The 25,612-nt window shown below is 41.4% G+C and overlaps 1 protein-coding gene across 1 annotated transcript in view; it reads left to right on the top strand.

Moving 5' to 3' along the window:
* The first annotated feature begins 24,060 nt into the window (after positions 1-24,060).
* ENPEP (glutamyl aminopeptidase) overlaps positions 24,061-25,612 on the top strand; it is a 37,932-nt gene continuing 36,380 nt past the window's right edge. The window contains exon 1 of the mRNA XM_086464145.1: positions 24,061-24,674. Within this exon, the coding sequence (XP_086320271.1) occupies positions 24,061-24,674 (614 nt within the window). The remainder of the gene's footprint in view (positions 24,675-25,612) is intronic.

Here is a 25,612-nt window from a genome sequence, read left to right as displayed (position 1 = left end):
TAGCAAGGTATTTTGATAACTATCTTTGACGTATACAGTTAAAGATCTCATATAAATGTCTCAAGGCAGTCAGTAGAGCAAGAAGTCTGGGACTATACAGGGTTATCAGTTCAGAAGGATGTGGTGCTGGTTTTGTTTCAAGTCTCATAGATACTGATGCACTACTTAGTGCCCCAGTTGCTACTAACAGGAATATCAAGTTCAGTTGTATGACAAGAAAACCTGTAGCCTTTCTAATTTAAGGGACGGGTTCAGAATTTCATCAAGTACACCTGGAAGTTTCCAAAGACAAAGAGAACCTAACATACCTCAAAACACTGGTGTTTTCTAAGCCAGACCCACATTGGTTGGAAACTGAACCCTGATATTTGAACTTTTGCCTCTTCAGGCTAGTTCTTGTAATTCAGTTTCTTCTTGCAATGCAGAAGACTGTTACAGAGTGAACTTTCCTTCTGCATCCAGCAGGACAAGTCTGAGTTGTAGCCAGTGCTCTACATTTTGGACCGACAAGGAGTCAGGTCCTCTGACTTCTCCTGTGCCATTAACCTAAGAGCACAGGCCAAAGACACTGCATCTCTCTGCACGAAACCAAGTGATAGTTCCGTCATGTTTCCCCAGGTTTGAGGTTATGGTCCCTCAAAGCCAGCTGTGGACTAGCGCTGCTTCTTTTGATCTCTAGTGATGCTAAGCTAATCAACCTAAATGGACCTGAGCTGCTTTGCAGAGAGTCTGGTTGCAGGTTTGCATCCAGGTTATCAGTCAGGGCTCTAACAGCTGCAATGGAGAGCTAAGCATCCTGGTGTTAAATTCTGCCAGGTACCCAGCACCTCCTCTCTCAGACACTACTTCTGAGCGCCGAGATGTTCAGACCTTTAAAGAATAGGACAATGTCCCATTTATTTTGTTCTTCTAGTTTTAAATCCTGTATTAATGCTGTACTTGTTACTTGGCCAGCCAAATGAGACTGTGCCTGTTATAAGTCAACAGCTGAGAAGCCTGGGGTTTAATACTTCATATAAATTCTGGCACCACTCAATTTCCTCAACAACATGTTCTCAGAGTTGACTGAAATTCCAGGGGGGAAAGAAGTGTATCCATACATTAATGGGATATGGGAAATGACAGCTCTGCCTCTGACAAAGTTTCTTTAACGAGATGTATAATTTTTCTCGTTAGCAAACTGAAGAGGTATGCTTTTTCTGTTAGAGATGCAAATGTAACATTTATACGGATCAGTAAATACTTTTCCACTGCAATGTAAACAGGCTTGACAGTTTGAATTTGCCACGAATTTCACTGATAATTATGGAAATGACATACAATAGCAAAGGAAACTATTTTCTTAAATATTCATGTGGGAATATTTATGTTACAATTATTATAGCAAGATACATAAGATTCAAAGTATACTGACCATAAGCGTACTGCAGCTCTATTCTGCATGAGCAGTAAGGAAAAATTCATTGCCATCCTTTATAGTTACGGCCACAATAATTATTACAAATCATTCTTATTAGTCTGCCTCCAGGGGTATGGCTGTGTAACCCATCCACAAGCTAAGTATGTACTGCAATGTAGACTGCCAGAATATGTCACCACCACTGTGCACCGTACAGGATTGCTCAGCCCCTTGTGGCAAGGGACCCTTGGCAGAACGAAGGATTCCTGGCATTTCAACGATAAAAAAAAAATAGTTTCTGGACTGGTCACGTTTTTTGGTTTGAGGAAGGCCTGCCTCCAAGTAGTAAAATCCCCCATGTCACAGCAAGGTATCAAACACATGAACAGAGTCTTCTCGTCTATCCTGACATGGTGCTCTGAGATAGAAATGAACCCCTTTCTTCTCAAATAACTGAACCAGGTCATCATTATTAGCAAGAATGAGAAGAATTTTAGATCCTGCCCCCAGTCTGAAGGCTAAGAGAACTCATTAGTAATATACTAAAGTTAGCTGGCCTACAACTAATGCCCACTGAAGTTTTCTGATAGCAGTATCTTAGAAAAGGCCTGTTTGTAAAATTTGTTGCAAGAATGGAATGTTTTGATAATTATTCAAAACTCTGAATCTTTTAAAAGCCTCGTTAGACTTTAATAAAATCTTCTGATTTATGGGTCAGAGTTTAAGAGATAAAATAAGGAAAAGATCTCACTAAAATAAAACTCATTGAAATTACAGAAGATGAAAAAGAGGGATGAAGTTAAAACAGTGTCTTCATCCCAGTTTGGGGAGACTTTACAGAGCCTTAAAGATAAAACACCATTTGTTGTCTAGATCTTTCTTTGTTCCAGTCCTGTGAGGAGATGTTAAGGTAATATTAGATCTTGCTTCCCAGCAACTCTTTCCACATACATGACAAGCAGAAAATTCCTTACCTTGCATCTGAATTTAAGACTAGTGACATGAGGAAAACAACTAAGTCTTTAAATGATGTTAAAGTTCCTTTTTGTAGGAGAAATATGCAAGTTTCAGACACACAAGACTCCCCCAGTTGAAGTAGCTTTGGTACTTGTGATACAGACCTCTCTGAACAAGGGTTTCTTGACTCTTTTAAAGTCAATGCAACTGTTGTCACTGAATTTTCGGCAATCTCAGAAAAAAATCAGTGACAATATGCCATTAGTTGTTGGCTCCTCTTCAACGTCTGGAAGACCTGGTTCTTTCCTAGCAAGGTCACAGTGATGATTGTTTCAATGAGATCCCACTATGAGTCCGTTACGCCTAGGATACCTACTAAAAATGTGGAAGCTGAGCAACTGCTAATAACCCCTTTGAAGATTAGGAGAATGGTTTTCACTGAGGTCCCTGGAAACGCAAACAAGAATATTTACCTGTAATTTGTTCTCTGACCTTTTCATACTGCTATGATCAGGATTCCAGCTTTTCAGATTAACCCCCAATTGACAGTAAGAAGCCTTACCTCTGCACCAGGCCATTACCACAAGGAAGTGGCTGTATACCATAAGCAATGTGAATGCAGCTCGTGTGAGCCCTTAGCCTGTAAAATCAGAGATCAGGAAGAAGAAAGTGGATTGACAAAGAAACAGATCCTTGCCCCAGAATACTACCTGCAATCCTCCTCTTTTATCTAAATTGGTCTTAACCAGGGCAAGTTGGTTAAAGGTTGTCATACTAGGGGAAGAGCAAAAAAATATTACACACATGGTATAATCTTTACTGCATTAGTCCTGTTAATCATTATCTCCTTGACAACTAATGTCAGCAGCAAATTACAAAGCAGATGAAATCTCTAATTTCTGATCTGATCTCACCATTCCCTTTGTATTTCTTAGTGTTGCAATAGTAGAGGCTATTCCTGAGCGGAACTTCCTGAACTTACGCTAAAATTTTTATGGCCGCCTATAAGTTTTGTAAGACTAATCTGTATTAGCAATAATACTGACCTTTAACACAAAGATATCTAAGGATCAGGACACACTCTGACTAAATTAAACATTATTGCATCCTTTAAACCTAGAATTCTTACGGTATGAAGGAAGTACATGTAATTTTCTGATATAAATCTGTACTATATTAATATTACTTGGTTTAGACAGTTCAGAAAAACTGATATGATACTATGAGTAATACCTTACTTTGTAACATGTAGGAAATATCCTTCTGCATCTGCAAATATCTCTGTATTTATTGTCCTGTAAGAGCATCTACGAATCACACAAGCATCAGATCTTTAGTGTGGCTACAACTGTACAGATTCAAACCTCTGCCTCCAGAAGATTTTCTTGCTATCCTTGCATTTGGATTCAGAATTAACATGTCCTTCAGCTAGTCAACAGCATAGGAGGGCAGTGTTCAAGAGGAATATAAAATACAGACAAGGGCAATGGGGTGCTCTGATCTCTTGAGGGATCCCCCCTTTCATCTTTCACAAAGGAGCACATTCAACAGTGATCCACAGCAGTACTAATAATCAGCAACGGTCAGCTTTGTTAGCAGGAAGAAAACAGCCCCTATACCTCTCTGGCATTCACTTCCACTGAGAGTTCTTCCTCCCCTTTGGACAGTGACCCACACTGGCAAGGAGTCTGCCCCAGCCCCGTGTCAGCCACACGAGCAAACTGTACCCAGTGCTCACCTTCTGCCCCAAGCTCAGATTGCCAGCTGCAGCACATGAAACCTTATAATCCCACCATAGTTAAGTCCTTCTCCAGACAAAGGAGAGCTGACAGCTGAACGAAAGGGAAGATTTCTTGTCATTCAGCTGCATCATGCTATGACACTTTGGAAATGAGAAGAAGAGGGCACTGGAGTTAAATAAGTAATTAAGAATTTAAATAAAAGAGAGCATCATATGAAAATAGATATTATAAATACCTAGGAACTTCCTATTTCAAAATTCAAGAATGGAAAGGTAAGGGTTACGTAAAGCTAAGATAATTTTTCCTTAGATATGGACCAGGAAGCACACTAGTGTGATAATTGTCCCAGGAACTAAGGTTCAATTGTAATGTCCCAGCACAATTCCAAGGTATCTGAGCACTAATAACAGTTATCAAGTCTTTGCTGTCAAATGCATTGCAAAGAGAGGACCTGGTAATAAGTTAACAGAGCAGTTTAAAAGAACATAAATGCTCTTATGCACTCAGAAGCCCATGTGTGCCAACATGGAATAAATAGCATTTTCCTTGTTCAAACGAGCTTGCATATTCATCGCAATTCACTGCACTTATTTGCTACTAAAAAAGTGTTATAGAAAGAACAATATCTTAGCAAATCGTCTGTTGTATCAACCCAATTACTGATATCCAAGCCACAAATCTACAACAGGGCAAAACATCCCATTGCTTATAGCCTCACGTGTAGGTCCCAGTCCAGTACCTCCATGTATGTTCATCTGACAGATTTCCACAGAAACTTTGGACATTGTTGAAGCCCTGAAAGGCTGAGATGTTCTGCAGTTTGTCCAGGCTCAAAGGAGATCTATGATTGCACTGGAACTTCCCATGAGTTCAGCAATAGAGGGTATCAATTAAATGTTAAGGCACATAGGGCTGATAGGCTAAATCTTGAGGCCATCAAGATGTTGCCATTTAATAGGTAAAGTTAAAGCTTAATTGTTACTTTGAATATATGCCTAATATAGTGGTGCTGTAACAGATTTGTCACTGCAGTATCTAAGAGACTAAGATGGCCATCATTAAGCTGGCATGGTTATTTATTATACCTTTTACATAGAACTTAGTAAACTATAAGCATGCTTTCAGTCAAAGTGGAGTAAACTTGAGGTATATCATGATGTAAGAGCTGCTGCTGAGGGGAGACGGTAAATAGAACTTTCTGTTGGAGGCAGATGAGGATCCCGTTGATCCCTAAGATTAAATCAGACCAGTTTCAGTGAAGAACCTACACCTCTTCTTTTGAAATGACGCATCTATGCTAGCTTCTGTTCCCCTTGACAGTTCTGCACTTCAACAGGAACTTCAGGCTTAGGGTTTACGTCTACTTCCTTGGTATCTCAAGTGGCATAACAGTGACAGGCTCTGACCCATCTTTACTGCAGTCATGAGACTGAGAAAATGCTCACGTATAAATGCCTGTGAAGTAATCATGCGCACTTCACACGGATGCCTGTTGATAAATAATTGGCACTGGTAGATTTTATGGCACATAATGCATTTATCTACTTTATAGTGCTGCTGTGCCTTAGAAGAAAGGGAATTAGTCTCAGCAAAATCATTAAAATCTTGCAAACAGATAACTAACTAAATGGAAGCTTCATTTTCTTTTCTGCAAACATCTCCAATGTTAGAGAGGAAGGCACAGGTAGAAAATGAGAGCTTCTGTCCACACTGTAGGACTTTGCCTGCAGGAACACATAACAGGTATCTCCTGATCCCAGCACTTTCAGAATAATAAATCTTGCTCTCATTGACATGACGGAACTCCACCATTGTTAAAACTTTTTGCTCAGAAGCCCTGAAACCAAAGCAGAGCATCAGTACTGTACTTCCAATGTATCCTTGCCCTTTCAGTAGGAGAGGAACAGGTGCTGAAACAATTGCAGACTTAATGAAATTGGGCTTGATCATTGCAGCTTATAAAATAGTTCTGCTGAGGAAACATAAAAACAAAAAGCTGCATTTGGGTGTCAGAAACACAGCCCCCACAGAGCTCCTTTGAAAGGAATGATCCATGTCGTTGTTGCTTCCTGAAGGTACCAAGAGCTGAACAATTCCCTCCTCTCCAGGTCATGTTGCTAATACAGAGTGTGCCATATAGGTCCCCTCAAAGGTGTATCCCACACATGGAATTAACAGGTATATGGTCCTACTGCACCTGTGCACATTTTCTTCCTGTGGCCCTGAAGGCTTAACACACTCTAGAGCTTAAAAAGTTTTTTCTTCCCCAGAACAGATGTCTTAAGTCACTATTTACTTGGTGCACTCAGAGAAGCTCTGTAGTGTCTATGTCTTCCACATGCTTTCAACATCCTCACAACTTCCAAGGCTCCCTGATGAGGCATACTCTGCAAACAGCTATTCTTTCAGCCAATCCAGCCACTTCTGCAGCCCAAGAGAAATTACAATGTGCATGCACACACTCTTTCAGCCCTACTGATAGTCTTGATTTCTCAGCTGTTGTACTCCGCTGTTTTATATATCCTGCAGTAGCAGAGCAGATGTTGATTTTGTGGTGATTTTTAGATCTTCAAAGATCGCAAGGATACAAAGAAGGAATCCTGAATTTTTATTCCCACTCTGACACATCTCTCCTGGCTGCATCATTGTGCCATGCAGGTGGATAATCGAGGTAGTACATTTAAAACAGGAACAATATAGCATATTAGGTAGGTGAGTCTGCATATCAGGTCATTCAGAACTGGCTTGATTGTCCCTGTGCAACTCTGTGCAGTGTTGTATAGTCCAAACCACCACAAATTATCACTAAAGTGGGAATGCTACGTTCCCGATTCACTGTGTCATTACGGAGTTGAATCCTTTTGTAATGCTGTTCCAGATATATAATAGCCATGCAGAAATTGCAGTAATAATCATAACTATTTTTCAAATAGTTATCTAAGTCATTTGAGCATCACGCGTTTCACTAGCCTTGCTTTTTTCTTATCTCTGTTGTGTGTCTCATCTGTAATTTAGGTCTTGGCAGGTGCTGCCTGGCTAAAGGTACTATGAATTTCTTAAGGTTGTATTCTGCTAAACACTCTCCTATTTGCTGCTAAACAAGCAACTTGATTTTTTCCTTCCTTGTTTTGAAGGAATCACTGCTGATCATGGTAATCTGCACTTTGGCAAAGCTACCCTTTTTATTCCTCATCAAAAAAAGTCCTCATCAATGTCATTGTTCAAGATCTCTTGACACTGTTAGAAATACTGAATCTCACCCCCACTCCCCTGCTCTGACACACTAGCCATTTCAATAATTTACAAGAAGCAAAGCCATTTTTGCACTCCCGTGAGTGCAAAACAGGCCTTTAGGGCACCGACCAGCCTTATCTGGGACCCCACCCAGACCCCTAACTATCGGGGCGCTGTTTGAGATCAGGTTGGGTTTTTAATCCCTCCTTCAAGCTCTGACACACCCTGTGCCTGGCCAAGGTCTCTCACACTATGGATTGACTTCCCAACTAGACCCCACCCCTGCCTCATCACTGTAGGTGTCCATGTGGCGCCCTAGTACTCTGTCAGAAATCTCACTTTTAAGGGTGGGGACTTTCCTTGTGCTAAATTTTTGGTGCTATGACCAGGAAGTCTGTGGCTTTCCCTTTAAGGCAAGTCAGCTTCTTCTTTAACACCAAAAGCAGCCTACTTTGAAGTCCAAAACTGGAGCCAAGGAAATATTTAGGGTATGAGGAAAAACTGCCAGTCCAGAAACATGCCAAATATATGTTTTGTGGCCATGCAGAGTTTTTGAAACATTCTGTTAGAAACTGAGTAAGGGGGGAGGGAGAATTTCAATCTTTAATATGCTTCCAGGTTCAAGAAATTTTTTCAACAATACTTACCTGTAGTCAAACTCCAAGGCTATGTTCTTATATTCTGTTTTATTGTACAATATAAAATGTTATTGCTTTGTCTTCAGTTACCACTGCTTAAGAATTTGGAGCTGTCATTGGTTTGCTTGGTTTTTAGTACCTTGCATAAAAATATCTAATCTCAGTAGAATCATAGAATCATCAAATGGTTTGGGTTGGAAGGGACCTTAAAGATCACCCAGTTCCAACCCCCCACCATGGGCATTGTCACCTTCCACTAGACCAGGTGGCTCAAAGCCCCATCCAGCCTGGCCTTGAACACTGCCAGGGAGGGGGCAGCCACAGCTTCTCTGGGCAACCTGTTCCAGTGCTTCACCACCTCACAGGAAAGAGTTTCTTCCTAATATCTAATCTAAATCTGTCCTCTTTCAGTTTGAAACTGTTATTCCTCATCTTATCACTACACTCCCTGATACAGTCCCTCTTCATCTTCCCTGCAGGCCCCCTTTAAGTACCGGAAGGCCACTATAAGGTTTCCCGGGAGCCTTCTCTTCTCCAGGCTGAACAACTCCAATTCTCTCAGCCTGTCCTCATTGGGGAGGTGCTCCAGCCCCCTGATCATTTTCATGGGCTTCCTCTGGATCCACTTGAGCAGGTCTGTGTCTTTCTTCTGCTGCAGGCCCTAGAGCTGAACACAGTACTGCAGGTGAGGTCTTACCAGCAAAGGGGCAGAATCACCTCCCTTGACCTGCTGGCCACGTTTCTTTTGACACAGCCCAGGATGCAATGGGCTTTCTGAGCTGTGAGCACACATTGCTGGGTCATATTCAGTTTTTCATCCAACAGTACAGTGCCCTCAAGTCCTTCTCCACAAGGCCTCTCTCGACCCACTCATTGCCCAGCCTGTATCTGTGCTTGGCATTGCCCTGACTCAGGTGCAGGACCTTGCACTTGGCCTTGTTGAACTTCATGAGTTTTGCATGGGCCCGCCAGGTTGGCATCCCTTCCTTCCAGGGTGTCAACTGATCACACAGCTTGCTGGCATCAGCAAACTTGCTGCAGGTGCACTCAATCCCACTGTCCATGTCACCAACAAAGAGGTTAAACAGCACCAGTCCCAACACCGACCTCTGAGGAGCACCACTCTCAATTGATCTCTACTCAGATATAGAGCCGTTGACTGTAATTCTTTGAGTGCGACCATCCAGCCAATTCCTTATCCACGGAGTGATCCATCCATCAAATCAATGTTTCTCCAATTTAAAGACAAAGATGTCATATGGGACAGTGTCTAACGCTTTGCACAAGTCCAGGCAGACGACGTCAGTTGCTCTTCCCTTATCCACCAATGCTGTAACCCTGTCACAGAAGGCCGCTAAATTTGTCAGGCACAATTTGCCCTTAGTGAAGCCATGTTGGCTGTCACAAATCACCTCCTTATTTTCCATGTGCCCTAGCATAGTTTCCAGGAGAATACACTCCATGATCTTGCCAGGCACAGAGGTGAGATTGACTGGCCTGTAGTTTCTTGGGTCTTCCTTTTTTCTCTTTTTAAAAATGGGGGTTATGTTACCTTTTTTTCCAGTCAGCAGGAACTTCACCAGACTGCCACAACTTTTGAAATATGATGGACAGTGGCTTAGCAGCTTCATCCGCCCATTGCCTCAGGACCTGCGGATGCATCTCATCATGTTCCATGGACTTGTGCACCTTCAGGTTATTAGCTGGTCTCAAATCTGATCTTCTCAGCAGATGGTTCTTCATTCTCCCAGTCCTTGCCTTTCCCTTCTGCAACTTGAGCTGGAGCACTTGTCAGTGAAGACTGAGGCAAAAAAGTTGTTGAGTACCTCAGCCTTCTCCATACCCCGGGTAACCAAGTCTCCTGTTTCCTTCTGGAGAGATCCACATTTTCCCTAGTCTTCCTTTTATCGTGAATGTACCTATAGGAGTTTTTCTTGTTGCCCTTGATGTCCCTGGCCAGATTTGATTCTACCAGGGCTTTGGCTTTCCTAACCTCATCCGTTGCTGCTCGGACATTTTCTCTGTACTCCTCCCAGGCTACCTGTCTTTGCTTCCACTTTCTGTAGGCTTCCTTTTTGTGTTTCAGTTTGGCAAGGAGCTACTTGTTCATCCACATGGGCCTCCTGGCATTTTTGCCTGACTTCCTCCTTCTGAGGATGCATTGCTCCTGAGCTTGGATGAGGTCATCCTTGAATATCGACCAGCTTTCTTGGGCCCCTTTTCCCTCCAGGACTGTATCCTATGGGACTCTATCAAGCAGGTCCCCAAAGAAGCCAAAGTCTCTCCTAAAGTGCAGTGTGGTGAGCTTGCTGTGCACCCTTCTTGCTGCCCTAGGGATCTTGAACGCCACCATTTCGTGGTCACTGCAGCCAAGGCTGCCCCTGAGCTTCACATTCCCCACCAGTGCTTCCTTGTTGGTGAGAACAAGGTCCAGCACAGCACCCCTCCTCATTGGCTCCTCTGTTACTAGGAGAAAGAAGTTTTCACCAACGCATTCCAGGAATATCCTAGATTACTTATGCCCTGCTGTGTTGTCCCTTCAACAGATATTGGGGTTGTAGAAGTGCCCCATGAGCACCAGATCTTGTGAACATGAGACTGCTCCTATCTGTCTATAGAGTGCCTCACCCACTCGGTCTTCCTGGTCAGGTGGCCTGTAGCAGACCCTCACTATAAAGTCGCCTGACCCTGCTCTCCATTTAATCCTGACCCATAAGCTCTTGGTCGGCTCCTCACCTATCCCCAGGCAGAACTCCATGCACTCCACCTGATCACTGACATAGAGTGACACCCTCTCCTCGTCTCTCTGCCTGTCCTTCCTGAAGAGCCCATATCCTCCCATTCCAACACTCCAGTATTAAGAGTCATCCCACCACATCTTCGTAATGCCAGTAAAATCATAGCCTACAGGGGTGTGCACATCTCTAACTCTTGTTTATTCCCCATGCTACATGCAGAAGCCTTCATATGCTGAGCTGTAAGATACTAGTAATGGGTGTGACATCTCATGATCCTGCCACACATAGGCTGTGGAAAGAAGTGTTAGTTCAAAAGTCACATTGTTGTATCGACTTTACAAGTGGCTGAAAGGATGTTGGCTCCTCTGTTTATAATGTTAATGGGAGCTCTTGTACACTTCTTTCTGACAGCAAGTTAGGCAGTGAAGGGGCTGGGCAGAGATTAAATACTAATTCAGAAACTTTCTTGGCACGGAAGCAGAAGTCTTTTAACATCTGTCTTGTACCCAGAAATAGTAAGAAGAATATCTTATAGGAGCATTGAATTTTATTTTTATTGAGAAGTTACTGTATTCAGGTCTCCTGAATTGTGAATGTTTCTTTAATAACTGTTAACATACTTCTGGTAAATGGATTTCTTCTTTTTGCACTGAAATTTCCAGAATATGAAAAGTAAGAACTGTACCAATCATCATTAGCATAACTGTAGAAAAAGTGGTATGTTGAGTAACTTCATTATTTCTTTAAAGCAGTGCAAGACAAGAGGTTTCATGTAGCTCCTATGAAATGCACATTGTCTTTGTTTACAGCACTTTTTCCATCTACTCCTTGCTCAGATTATACTCTCATTCAGTTGATCATATCAGTTGGTCAGTGTGAACATGAATCTTTCTTCATTCAACATCCTTCTTCGTCCAGTAAAAATTTAATCTACTTATAATATTTCTGACTTACTAACCCAGAGTGTCAGCGTGCTTTACCAGCTTCAAGACCAGCATCTCAAGGCAGGGCAAGCTGTACTACTTGCTGTGTAGTCCGATATGAAAAACCTGCAGACCTTTCCTGTTAATTCCTCTCTAAAGAACATAAGTTTTATCATTTTACCATATGCCATGCCAGGAACTGTCACTAAAGATAGTACTTTAACCCTGTGTATGGAGAAAAGCTTCCAAGCATCTCCACTAAACATCTCTCTTCTGCAAGTGCTCTGTCCTCAAAGTTCTTTGAAAGAAAGATTAACATTGCCTATTGGAAGATACCAGGAGAGATGAAATTAAGACCTTGACAAGAAGTACTATACAGGTATATTGTTGAACAGGATTCAAAGATTAAACAAAGACAGTCATGGCATAATGGAGTTGAGGAGAACAACTTTGGATGAGATGAGAAAGCAACTGACATAAGTGTACCTCTCATCACTTTGGAAAAATGAACCCAACAGGAATAGTGTCAGCAAGTGTGAACTGAGACCTCACAGCCATATTCTAGAAAGTGTAGTGCTTCTTTTGAGTGGCACCAGAATAAGTATGAAGGACCTGAACAGCTAAACTTTTGGGTGCCTGTGTATTGTTATTGCAAACGAATCCTGTGCATGTCAGCACTTTGAGCATTTTAACAGAGTAGGTTCCTTTTTCATTCCAGAGAAGTAACTTAACAGCTATCAAGCACAAGCAATGGTGCAGTTTAAGTTACGCAGTAATGAAATGTTGGAGTCTGGCTCTAAAAACAGCTAGGTTGTAAAAAGAAGTAGCACAGTTCACTTTGTAAAAAAGTACGTTTCAGAACCAGAATGACCGAGTGCCCCTTAAGTATCAGCAATATTAAACATCTGACTTCAGAATGGGATAGCAGAGAAAGATTATCGTTCTGCTGTTTACATGAGTAAAGGGAGGTCATATAGGTGCAGCAAAAGCCTGTCCCTTTAGCCTGTTGGCTTCTTTTTAACAAAAACCGTCACTGAAAGATGCACCTAAAGCACAGTCATGTGCTGGGTAATCTCCCACACAAAAGAGCATTTGAAATTTAGGGCCTTGTTCATACAACTCTGAGGTTGTTTAGCTGAATGTCACTTTTTAAAATCATTCGGTGGTGATAAACGTTCATACCAGTCTATTTTTCACACTTGCTCCACTTTCTGTATGTGAGAACACTAATGTTATTTCTGTGTAATTTGACAACTATTAAGGCCACTCCTGATGAAAGAATAAAGTCCAACTACATGTAATAAGGTAGAATAACTTCTAGCATTTCAAAACATACCGGTGAATCCTGAGTAAACTATTAACCTGTTTAACTAGAAGACTAATCACAGTACTATAGTACAGGAATCCCTCTGAAAATGAATACTCGGTTTCTGTTTAAGCAACATGCTGCTCTTAGAGCAAACAGCTGTGGCTACCTATACTCAAAATACTGCAAATCTATCAGCACAAGTCTGAAACAGGACAGAATCTTGACACCATTTGCGTAATCAAGCATATTGTTTCAGGTTCCCTCACTGCCACCTTCGTACAGCTGCAAAAACTAATCTGTTTTGTGCTTCTGGGCATTGAAGAGAACAGGCGTGTTAAATCCAGATGTTCTCAGGGCAGCCTGCATGGGAGGGAACACAGTCTGGCTCTTCCACTCCAGCCTGAGTGGCTGGCCAACAGGGGAGTGGATTATCTTCACAGAGAATCTAGTGTGATGAAAAGGAAACAATACTAAATCAGGAGGAAATAATTTTATTCTCCACACCTGTTCTTCATTGATATGTGAGTGAGACATCTGTTCCTATTTACAAATGAGCAATGAAGTTGCCATCGAGTAAGACAATGGAAGCTTGTCCTCATGAGAACAGCAAAAGTACCTTTTCAAGATAGGCAGCTCAGGAAAGCAGCACGGGTTTCCACTTGCTGAAGCAAGAAAGTAAATCATAATCTGATACAAAAATCGCTCAGAGCCACATTTCCACCACTGCTGGGTTACTTAGTTCACAACTTTTGGAATTCAATTATCTAAGGTATAGAAGTAATTGCACAGCTTTGGGGACAGGGATAAACACAGATCTGGTCCTGGCTGCTCTTACGTTGATGGGAGATGGACACGAGAGGCTGCGTGTGTGACGTTAACACAAGGGAATGGTATCTGAAGTGTTATATATCTGTCATTGAGTCACACAGGTGCCAAAAATAACCCAACCAAAACCAACAAGGTTGCCTTATTAACTGCCCATCCAGGGAAATATTTTTACATATATGCATCCTCCACAGAAGATACACAGAAATCTCACTTAGTCATCAGGCCTCATCTTAGAAAACAAGTTCCTTTAGCTACCACCTCCTCTGACCACTCTCTTCCCAACCTTTTTATTCAGAGCAGTTGAGGCCATTTCCTCTGCTCCCTGGTCATTGCCTGGCTTCACCCCTTGCTTTCTGGGTGAGGTTGTAAATCCCAGCAGATCAAGGGATTTGGAGCTGTATTTAAGAGACTAGTTCATGATGTTCCCAGGGGGGAGGCAGCTTTAGTGATTTGCTGCATAAAAGCACTTTCTTTCCCTTGTTACAATGATTTCTGACACTCTTAAAGCTGTAAATGTGTGCTGGAAAACACCCAAGAAACTGAATTATTGAATTTTCACCGGGCAAAAGGCATTGATGGGTGAGGGTCTTTACTGACCCCAAAAGAGGAATGCAAAGGCTTTGAGGAGGCACTGTATTTAGCATAGTAGAAATGAATCAGAGACAGTAGAAATGATGGTCTGTCCGAATTGAGATAGTTCCCAAGGATTTAGTTAGCAGACAGTATGGACAGACAGTATCCCTTGTTGGGGCAGACAGTATCCCACTTGGTTGCTCGAAGCAGTTGTGATACAGGACTGAATGCGGGATCAGCACGGCTCTGGAGAATCTCTCTAATCCCTGATACGCTGGGTGCTCTGCCCTGGGTGAGGCTGCGGGATTAGTGCTGAATTTTATTTCCTGGTGGAATGACAGAGCCAGATATCAGAGTCCTCCTCTGAGCCCTGCACTTACAGTCATCAGATAAAAAGCATTAATAGGCCATAGAGAGAATTTGCCTGGACACGTGCATGACCTGAAACAACATCACAACTTTCCTCTCTGCGGGACTTTTTCAACATATTGCAGGAGACAGAAAGTCCTGATTCTTACCATACTGCAGGGAAAAGCCAGCACGACAAGAGCGCAGACACACAGCTCAGTGTGGTGATGGCAATAATCCAAACAATTGGACAAGCATAACCAGAACTCACTTCTTTGTTAAAATGAGGCTGTATTTCTGCCTGCAAGTCTAGATATAGTCAGGGGTATAATACTGTTTTTGATAGGATTCCAGGAACGCGGAGCTGCAGCATGTAATACATATAAGCTTTCAGGACAAACTTGGAAAGCTGGTGCTGACTTTTTTTACTACTTATCTTCTTTTTTGCTTTTTCTTCACAAAAATGATAAATTAAATTACAGTTCTGGTCATTCCCTTTTTTTTTTTTTTTTAATTTTTCTGAAGATCCAGAGATAAATTGAATGCTTAAGTTCATTAGGAAGCACTTGAGAAACTGAGCTGCTTGTTTAAACGCTTCATGTGAATTTGGGAGTCTCAGCTGAGTGTGTGCAATATTGCCACAGGACAATAGGGAACAGCTTGTGCAATATGTTAAACTACAGTGAGTCTGCCTGAAGGTAAGACTCTGAACTGTGCTTTCTGTCCAGCACTGAATGTGCAGGTACCTCTTAGAGGAAGTTAAGAGTTAAGAAAAACAAACCCCACCTTGGCAAAGCATGAAAAGTCCTTTCTATTTTTCTACCTAGAACATTTAGGGGTTTTACCTGGTACTGTTAGAACAGCACTGTTAAAATGTTCCATATAGTCAGTAGCATGCCTTTGCAATCTAGGCAAAATATCACCAGAATATGAGCAATTCAGGTATCTGTCCTGGTCTGGGACAATAGATAACGATAATAGTAAGCAGGAACGACTGGGGAATGGAAATAGGTTTCAGCGTCCTTTTACATTAACAACTTTGTGGTCAACTACAAGGACAGTATTGTTTTGAGCCTCTCTGTAACTTTTGTTTAGCTTTAACGCCTTCTCCCATTTTTTGCCTCCTAAAGGCTGTGTCTGAAGATATGAACATCTCTGTCAATAACAGAGATATTACAGACCAAAATAGATGGAAGGAAGAGGGCGGCATAGCTTTTGGAAAAAAAAAGCTGATCCTCCAACTGGAGTAGACAGACTCGGATCTTGTACAGAGGTGCCTTTATGTCATAGTCAACTTGATGCACAAATTTTTATATAAACTTAAGAAAATTATTAAAGTTCTGTCTCTGAGAGAGCTTTTTGTTACTGTGTATCACTGTAGCAGTGTATCTTCCTCAAGAAGTGTTCCATTCTAAAAATCACATGGAACTTAGAGGTGTGAGGACACATTAAGTAGATTGAACATTGCTTTATTGTTACCCTAAGTATGTACTTCAGAAACAACCTTTTTTTCACAGAAAAGTAAAGCATGATCATTGTAAAACTATGCTGAACAGTTTGTCCTTTGACTTTTTAATCTTTAGACTGACTCACCAGAATTGAAAAATGCTGTTGATTGCGCCATAGATTGAGTTCTGATAATTCAGCTGGCGATTGTCTGAGAGTCCAATAAGTGCTCTTCTCAGCTGAGCAGATATTTTAATGGAATTATTCAATTTAAAAGAACTTCATTTAAAGTCATGTGTCATTATGAGAAGTAAGGCAACAGAATGAGAGTCTGTCGTGTAATACAAATACATATGTTGGTTTACAAATAATTCAGATGAATAGCACATACCTACCTGCGTACATGACTGTGCTAATATAATTGTCCTATCACTTCATTTCATCCTCCCTCTCCATTTTTTATTGCCCCACTTTTTTCTTGTGTCTAATACCAGCAGACGCACTCTCTGGGCAATGACCAAGTCTCTACTCTGTCTAAAACTATTAGGCTGCTCTTGAACGTAAATATATAACTAGAAAAAACTTCTGTGAGGAAGAAGCATCAAACATCCTATGGCTAAATGTTTCCCTCAGATGTAGTCATAAATGTAGGCCTGCACTTCTCTGTTCTACTTCTTGATCTCTCTGCAGTGGATGGAAACATTATTATTGACTTCAGAAGGAACAAGAAACTGCTCCAAAACAGCATATACAAGTAGTAGTATGTGTTTCTAAAAGACATTAGGACAGAGGCTAAAAAGTTGGCATATTCATTTATTAGGGTTGTTGATATTTTTTGAGGCTACTATTACCAGAAGCTCTTGGAAGGAAGATTCCCGCTAAAGTCTGTCATTGGGGTTTGAGGAAAAGGAAAAGAAAAAATTGAATTAAAGCGAGAAGGGAAAGAAGGCTCTGCAGGAAGTGCCTGGCTGTACAACAATATCCCATCCGTTAGCTTATCCTGTAAAACACCAGTGCTTAAACTTCTCCAGGAACAGCAGGGACAGTGACTCTACAAACTTAAAAGTGATTTGATGCGTAAGATCCAATCTCATTTGACATCTGTTTATCAGTGGAGAAGGTCTTGGACAAAGAGTTAAAACCTTGAACTGGATCCAGATAACCCAAGACTCTATTTGGTTATGTCCCCAACTCTAAGCCTCTTTGGCTCTGCTTGGTGTTGGATGTAAAAGATGCAACTCCTTAGTTGTTTTTAAAAGGAAGATGAAATTTTGCTTTGATGATCGCTAAGATCTGATGTTCCTGTGTTTCTTTGATTTCTCTTCTGCTGCTTTTTCTTCAGTGCAATCTTTACCAAGTGCTAAATTTTGCTGGTCTGTTCATTTATGCTCTTGGCAACCTGTGCTGCTGCACACAAGCTCAAAATAACATGTTATATGCCTGAACAAAAAGAATCCCCATCCTTGTGTAGAAACACCTACTATTTTAGTTGCAGCTGCTCGTAATAAAAATTAATTTAGATGTGAAAACTTACTGTTGGCCGATAAAATTGTACTCCCAGATCAGCTTGGGTTTGCTAAGACAGAACAAAATATTTTATAGTATTCTTTCTGTGTGAAAACATTTGTCTGACTATTGCTCTGAAGGACATGACTCCCAAATAACAACAAATATATATTACTCGTGTCAGAGCCCTCCTCCTAATGTGACACCCCCTTTCAGGCAACCTTGCTAACTGGCAGTCCAGTGCATGTACCCCACCACCCCTCACATATGCGCCTGTTTGTGAAAGTGTGTGTGGTCAATGACTTAGGAACTTGCCTGTGAATCAGTCAACTGATCTCTATCTCCTGCTCTGCCCAGCCACTGCAGCACCTGTTGGCAGTGGCTAGGGGGAGGTAGTTTCTGATGAAAACTACCTTGAAAGAGAGAGAGATTCCATGGGGATATTGCAGGGCAAAACAGATTAAGTAAATGTGGTTGAAGTACCAAAGACATAGCTTGTTCCATTTCCATTTTGCAGGCAAATAGATACATCCCAGGGGGAGGAAGGGAAGGAAGCCAGATCTATAATTGTTTACTTTCTTTCATGCCCCAATCTCTTGATTAATTTTCAAATGCCTTAATATTACTACAATCCTGTTTACAAAGGGTGGGAGGGAAAGGATTTTTTTATATATAATAGTAAATGAAATGGTTTATACCACTGCAATTGTTTCCTCTTTTATCAGCTTTGCCACCCTGGCCAAGAAAATGAAACAGGTAACAGACTTGGAAGTAACCTAAATACATGTTGACAGACAATTCCCCTGAGATTACATCTCCAACTAAGCAAAAATGTTTAACTGCTGTCTCCTCTTCCATTAACTTGGTTTCATTTATGAGACTTTTCTAGTGCCTTAAATCACGCAAGCAATTATTTTTCTGTGACTTGGTGTGATTTCTGACGCACTTTCAGCAGCAAAGGACCACATGAATTTATAACAGAACATCAGAAATCTTCTTGGTTCACTGCTCTGCTTCTCAGTGGCTTGCACTAGATGCTTCATAAACAGCACCTATGGCCTCTCACTGTGAATGCCACTATGAATGAGACATATGTGAGATTAACATGAAAGGTTTTCTTCTAATCTGTGTCAAATTTATTGCCTTTGAAATCTCTATGAGTTTCCTTGCTATTATATTACAGGATAGGTAAACTGTCTTAATCTAAGCTACCCATTATCATATCCTATTGCTCTTTTTTCAGATTCTCAAGCACTCTGCTACTGCCTGTTATGGAATTGCTCCCCATGTGCACAGTTGTAAGAGAGCAAGATTCAGTGTCTTAATCTCTTTTGGTGATTAAAAGGATGATTGAACCTTCCGTTCTGTTTGTGTTGCCAGTTAGTTTGATGTCTTCTTTTATTTCCACTGTATCTTTTTCAGTAAGACAAGAAACCCACAATTTACTATGAGTGAAAACATGCCTTCAACTGGAAATAGTGTTTTCCACAGCAATCTCCATTACCTGCTCAATGAATCTGGTATCATACTTGGATTTAGTACTACCACTGCATGCTCAGCAGACATGGGCTAACTAATGCTTTGTTTTCATTTATTCAGCCTCTGAACACTTGTCCCTGCTTGTAAGGGAGAAAGCAGTACAAGTAAGCTTGCCCTGAAGGTTAACAGTTTCAGGCTTTGGTCAGTCAAGGTAGGAAGGAATTTTACACCTCTCCTCCACCAAAATGCTTTTCTTCTCATGCCCTGCTATCTAGACATAGAAACAGATCAATATAACTGTGTACCAAATGACACAGCAGTGCTCAAGGTCAGAGATGGCATCTCAGGGAACTGCAACTCATATCAGATAGATTAAAAGTAGTGCCCTGAATTGCAAGTGGATAGAGGAGGTCTTATAAGGTATCAGTCAGCCTCACTCACAAAAAAAAGAGAGTGGAAAGCAAGTTTTTGATTTTAAGAGGATAAAACGCCTCCAGAAGTTCATCAAGGGATTTCCACTGAATTTCTACACTGAAGTATTTGGTTTTCCTGTGGACCTGCTGGTGTTCCAACATATCCTAGAGGCTACACCGTAAAAGCTTGTTGCTTTTCTCACTTTTGCTTCAACCAGCATGTTATATATGGAGTTCGTCAGTCTGCAGCAGGAAATAACGCAGTCCTCCCAAGGCACCGCAGCCAACAGTACCCTACAGCTGGGGCCAGATTTCAAAGATCTAAATGGGGAAACAATTATAACTGAAGAAATCCTGACTGTCTTTCTCAAACCAGTTCAAAACATTTGCATTTCCAAACAACACAAACCAAAAGGACTTGTTTTGTAGTTAAAAACTGTCATACAAAAGATTATGAGTGAAACAAGGACCGCTGCAAGCCAATAATTACTAAGACTTGTGAACTCTAGGGAATTAATGATTGCTAGAGGGTGTTCAAAGCCAAAGATGGAGACAAGATCAGTCATTACAGACATAGGAAAACACTGGACAAGGGAATTATTTCTGACACAGTTCATTTGTGACCTGGTGGAACACCACAACCAGTTTCACATTTCTCAAACTAATGTCCTAAACTTTTTCTTGGTAGGGGGCCACAGGGGAGAGGTCTACAAGTGCAGCTCTGCCAGAAAACAGTCACTATAGCAGATTGCTTCATGCCTTCTTTTTTTGCAATGACAAATATAACAAGGAGTGTTAGTTTAGCATAAAGAGGGCAGGGAGGCTCCATTTATTATCCCTAAATCTCATAGCAGAGGCAGGTCAGAGAATAGAAGGAAATCAGAGGTCCTTAGACTCTGCTGCCCTCATGTTGCCTTAATGTCCCTGAACACAGGGAGCCAAAGACCTCCTTGGCATAGGCCCAGTAAGTGTTTCATGTTATTCCAAAGATGGATTTGGCTCAGAGAAGTTTCATTTGTTATGAGTTGCAGTGGAGTTTTTTTCTTCTTCTTTTTTTTTTTTTTTTAGCATACTTCATTTATGTCCATGTCTTTGATGCTTTCCAGAGCAGCTCTCTTCTCATTGTCAGCTTCAGTTAAGGATTTCCTGGGACTATGTGACTTCTCCTTGAATGCCTGCAGCAGGCCTGTGCTACCGCTGATCCTGGCTATCACTCATAGAAATTTTATTCCATTTTCTGAACTTAAAATTGGAAAATATATTGGAAATGAATGACTGACAATTTGGGGATAAAAATTAGGAATCATTTATATTTCTGGAAGTTTTCTGAAAAGATATCTGTATATTGCTCCTACAAACATGTACATGTCCCCACCAGCAAAGTCATGACAGCGCAGGGTGACTTCATACCCCCCTCTATTTTAGGTAGTCAAAGGGGCAAGGTTAAGACAGTGTGATAACTCTGGTGCAGACTGAGAACTAAATTCTAACTTAAAGTGAAATTGCTTAAATTAAAAATCAACACTAAACAAATCATAGCAGGCGTTAGCATTGTCCAGGTGACTGATTGTCAGAGTGTTTTAATCTCTTTCCAGTTTTCTAGAAATTAAACTAAAGCAAATTAAACACCTCCAAGCTTGGTCAGCAGTTGCCTGCAGTGATGCTTGTGGTTTACGCTGGAGCAGCTTAGGGTGAGCTTTCTTCCACTTTCCATGTGGGGATTCATCATCTTGTGTCAATGCGAATAGGTCAGTATCCATACCTTATTGATGAAGGCCATTGTGGTCTCCTCTCTGAGGAGGCAGATCCTTTTCCCTGTCCCTTTCTACTCGGAAACAGCCAAGCAAGGAGAGCACTGGCATTGCCTTTGGGAGCTCTGCCCTCCTTTATTCCTCCTGTGTAGAGGAATTAATAGTTTGAGCCCTGTCTTGTCCTTGGACATGTGTACTGGGTCATTGGCAGCTAGGTAGCTTCTCAGCACTGCTAGCTGATCCCAGTGGTGTCAACTAGGAACAAAGCATATTTCTGATACCGGAGGCATAAGTCTGCACATAACTACTACAATCAGAAAGATATTATACCTGGTTTTGGCTGCAACTAGACTTGAACCTCAGTTTTTATCAAGAGAAGATCAATGTTAGAGCTTGCATGTAATGGTGCTACTGCTCTTGGCTGGCAGAAGACACCAATAATCTCTGCTGCTTGTTGAGCTAATTCATTTGTCACTCCTCATTAGCTTAAATGACTTTTACTGCTAGTGTTGTTTTTAAGGCTTAGGATAAGAAATACATATGGTTTTGCTGTTTAGGACCAGCCCATTTCCATATGTTTTCTAGCTCTTCTTGAAGGATGTAATTGTTACCAGTGGAGAAATCTGCAAGTCTCTTCATAATTACAGTAAATAACCTGCTCTGTAGTCTATAAGCTCAAACAGTATTTTTCATCTTCAGATTAAAAATGTAGCAGAAAACCTCATGGCTATGGAGAACGAAAATGGAAGTGACGTAAAAAGCATGCCTGAAATCAAGACACATTTGCTATCTCATCACTTACAGCCTGCTCTGGCTTAAGATGTCTTACTTAAAATCTATTCTCGTTTTTTCCTTGTGCTGTCCAATCAGAACAAAAGAAAATCTCAAATGGTTTTAAATGTTAAGACCATGATCTTCAATGCTGGCTCTGTTGCTAGAAGTTAAATTCTTACCCAATCCATTAAAGAGCACTGGTTTCCCATGTCATATCTAGTTTTGATCATAGCAGAGAAATGGGAAACAATAAAAACAGACATAATGTGAAACAGATTTTTAGCTTTCTGCTTGATTTTTTTTTTGCATTGGTTTTTCACTTTTGCAAATATCTGTGTAAGAGTTAACTTGATGCTCTGCAAAAGAAAGACCTTTTTTTGTCTCAGTTCCTGTTGGAAAACCTTGCCTTTAAAACAAGATGCTATATAAATAGCAGTATGCTGTAAGAGCGCTGATGCAGACTGGGTGGCTAAAGTTCCCTGTGGTGGCTGGTGATATTTCAAAGGAAGACTTATAAAGCTTGTGAGCAGATCCATTTCTAAACAGACTGGATGAAGTCTATCCCGGAAAAGCTCTTTCCCTTGTTCCGTGCATCTCACTCAGAGCATGTGTTGACTGATTCTAGGGCCTAAGTCAACCCATCTAGGTGAAACTTAATCCACCTCAAAAAAAAAAAAAAAGAAGAGGCTAAGTAGTCAGAGAGTTGTAACTGATGTGAAGAGCAATGTTAATCTGTCTCGTAATAAACTAAAACAGGAGGTATGTAACCAAACTGATGTGCCTGATTAAAAACCTACTCAAGTGGACTCCATAAGTGTAGGAAAAGGGTTAAGAGACCCAGGGACCAAGGTTTCTGTTCTACACTGTTTTCCTCTAGTTCAACATCAAACGAGGTCAAGACTACTGCTGTACTCAGTTTCATACCGCGTTAGCAACATCTTGCTTGCAGGCTTAGCAAGACCTTACTTACAATAAGTTCCCCCAAGCAGAATCAAGCTCTATTCAATTAATTTGTTTCAATGAAGAACCACATCATGACAACATGTAGTAAATGCTAAACTAGATCTTTAGTATGTAAACCATTTAACTGCATATTTAGAAGTGTCTCTCACAGCAAGGGTTCACAGGCGGCATTGTAATCGAGCTGACCAACAAGGCAACGCTATCCCAAGCCACCAGCCTGCATGTGTGGTTATAAGGAACCTCCTAGAAAAATGGCCCTATGAGAGGGGGAGAGGAATAAGACATGTTTTAAAGTTTGAAGTCAGTGATCAAAATTTATTGTTCCACTGTGCATTCTTCTGCCCGTGACTGCCTTGAATTACTCAGCAAAGGTAAATGAGCCTAGAAAAGGGGAGAAACAGTTGAAAAGGCTTCGAAAGATGTATGTGAATTTTGCTGGACTTTTGAGACTTTGGAGATGTCATTTCACAAACGATAGGGTGGAAGTTCAAAGAAATCTTTGCTAGTAAAAGGAAAAAGTAAAAAAATCCTCAAACCTCAAAAATCCAAACAAGACACAGAATGGGAAAAAAAGGAAGAAGTAGTGGCAAAAGTTGAGGTTTGGAGCAGTTACACCTCTATCTGCAAACTCTTTCTGAAAGCTGCTGACAGAGCTTTGGCATCTGATCATCTCCTAACTGCTGATTAACATAGCACTGTTTTATATTTAACTCAGTCCAGAGCAGGAGGGGCTGGGGGTGGGGTTGCACTGCTTATAAGGGGAGCACGGCAGGAACAATGTTCTTCTGTGTCGGTTCCTCCGTCTCCCAGCCCAGCTGCACTCCTTTTGATCACTCACATTTCCTCCAAATGCATGTTGTCTTTAATTAATTGAGTGTGTTGTGGAAAGCGAGGTGGGGGAGACGGGCAGAGAACAGCTATAGCTACACAATTAAAATACAAACCAAGTCTGCTGAGTTTACTGAATGCAAGCATTGAAGTGACTAATAAGTTTTTTTATGGTTAATGTTTTGCTGTGAGAACAGACCCAGGAGAAGAGATGGAGGGCATGGATTTTGAGGATAAGAAGTCCAAGAGGTACTGCATGAAGGCAAAGCATGTGGCTGTCATCTGCGGCGTCGTGGTTGTTGTAGGTCTTGCTGTGGGGCTTGGCGTGGGATTGAGCAGACCTAAATCTCAACAACCTTCAGAGGGAACAGACCAGCCAACAAACCCTCCTCCCCAAGTGGAGTTGGGGCCTTGTCCTCCTAAAAATGACGAGACTGGAGACTGGAGACATTTTAGGCTACCTACTTACATCAAGCCTGTCCACTACGATCTGGAAATGAAGCCTGAAATGGAGACAGACATTTACACTGGGACAGTCAGTATTTCTATTGCTTTGGAAAAATCTACCAGCTACCTGTGGCTCCATCTGCGAGAGACAAAGATTACAGAAATGCCCACACTACGGAAATACTCGGGACAGCAGATTGCTCTGAATGACTGCTTTGCGTACCAGCCACAAGAGTACATAGTGATGAAGGCAGAAGCAGAGCTCTCTGTCACTGATGAAAGTGATCCCTATATACTCACCCTGAAGTTTCAAGGCTGGCTGAATGGTTCCCTGGTTGGGTTTTATAGGACCACCTATACTGACAACGGACAGATCAAGTAAAGCAGTTTTTCTTTTATTTATGAAACTTTCTTCTTTATTTCTGCTTGCTCAGGCCTGCTCTATCCCTGTTTCAGCTTCTCAGTCTTGTCTCTCACCAACTTGCTGACGTTTCTGGGCTGTTCTTTAATTTTCTCATTCCCTTAAGTAAGATGCTGTATTCAAAACCCTTTGGCTGTTGACAAGTGAACGAGAGGTTTGTTATTATTATTCTGAAAAACTTTTTCATACTCTATTGGTCCCAGGTTACCTTGGAGCTTTACAAATGGCTCCCTCAGAGAGCTGGAGGGATCGAAGCCTGTTTTTATCTCTGTGGTAAAATAAATAGCATACAGCTTTCACCATTCTCTCCTGTCACTCCCCAAGGTAATAGTTTTGGTGTAACATGTTCTTGTGATAGTTTTCCTGACATCGTGCCTCCTTGATGTTGTAAGCCTAAGGAATATCCAAACAAGAACTTCCTGCTCCTTCCTGCAGCTGGTTTAAATTATGGGTGGGAAAGCCCAAATGATGAAGGTTATCTTTGACTTGCATTTTTTGTACTCCAGCTCTTCCTTTTTGATATATCAATAGTTATTGAAAGAATACAAAGCCTCTCCCAGTTCAGCTAACCCATTCTATTTCCCTGGTTTGCACTACTTCAAGGTGGAAGCCTGAAAAAGCCATTGCCCACTGCTCAAAGGCATTTCGTCGCAGTTAACGTATAGAGAGAACACTCAACCATTTACCAATATTTCAGTTTCTGAAGTGACTCATTCCAGCCTTTACGGCTAGAAGATAAACTTGTCTAGACTTTTCCAAGGCCCTGTACCAGCAACATGGAGACAAATACTGGTGTGTTTTCACAGCACTTGTTTGCCCTGTTGGGACAATGATGTTATGAGTGAGAGTAGCATCAGCTTCATTCAGACGCTGACAGGCAATGCCAGGAGTAGCA

Source organism: Leptosomus discolor, chromosome 4, assembly GCF_034619465.1.
Source record: "Leptosomus discolor isolate bLepDis1 chromosome 4, bLepDis1.hap2, whole genome shotgun sequence".
NCBI lineage: Eukaryota > Metazoa > Chordata > Aves > Leptosomiformes > Leptosomidae > Leptosomus > Leptosomus discolor.
Note: the sequence above shows the minus strand (reverse complement) of the source record. Positions and strands in the feature narration are given on the sequence as shown.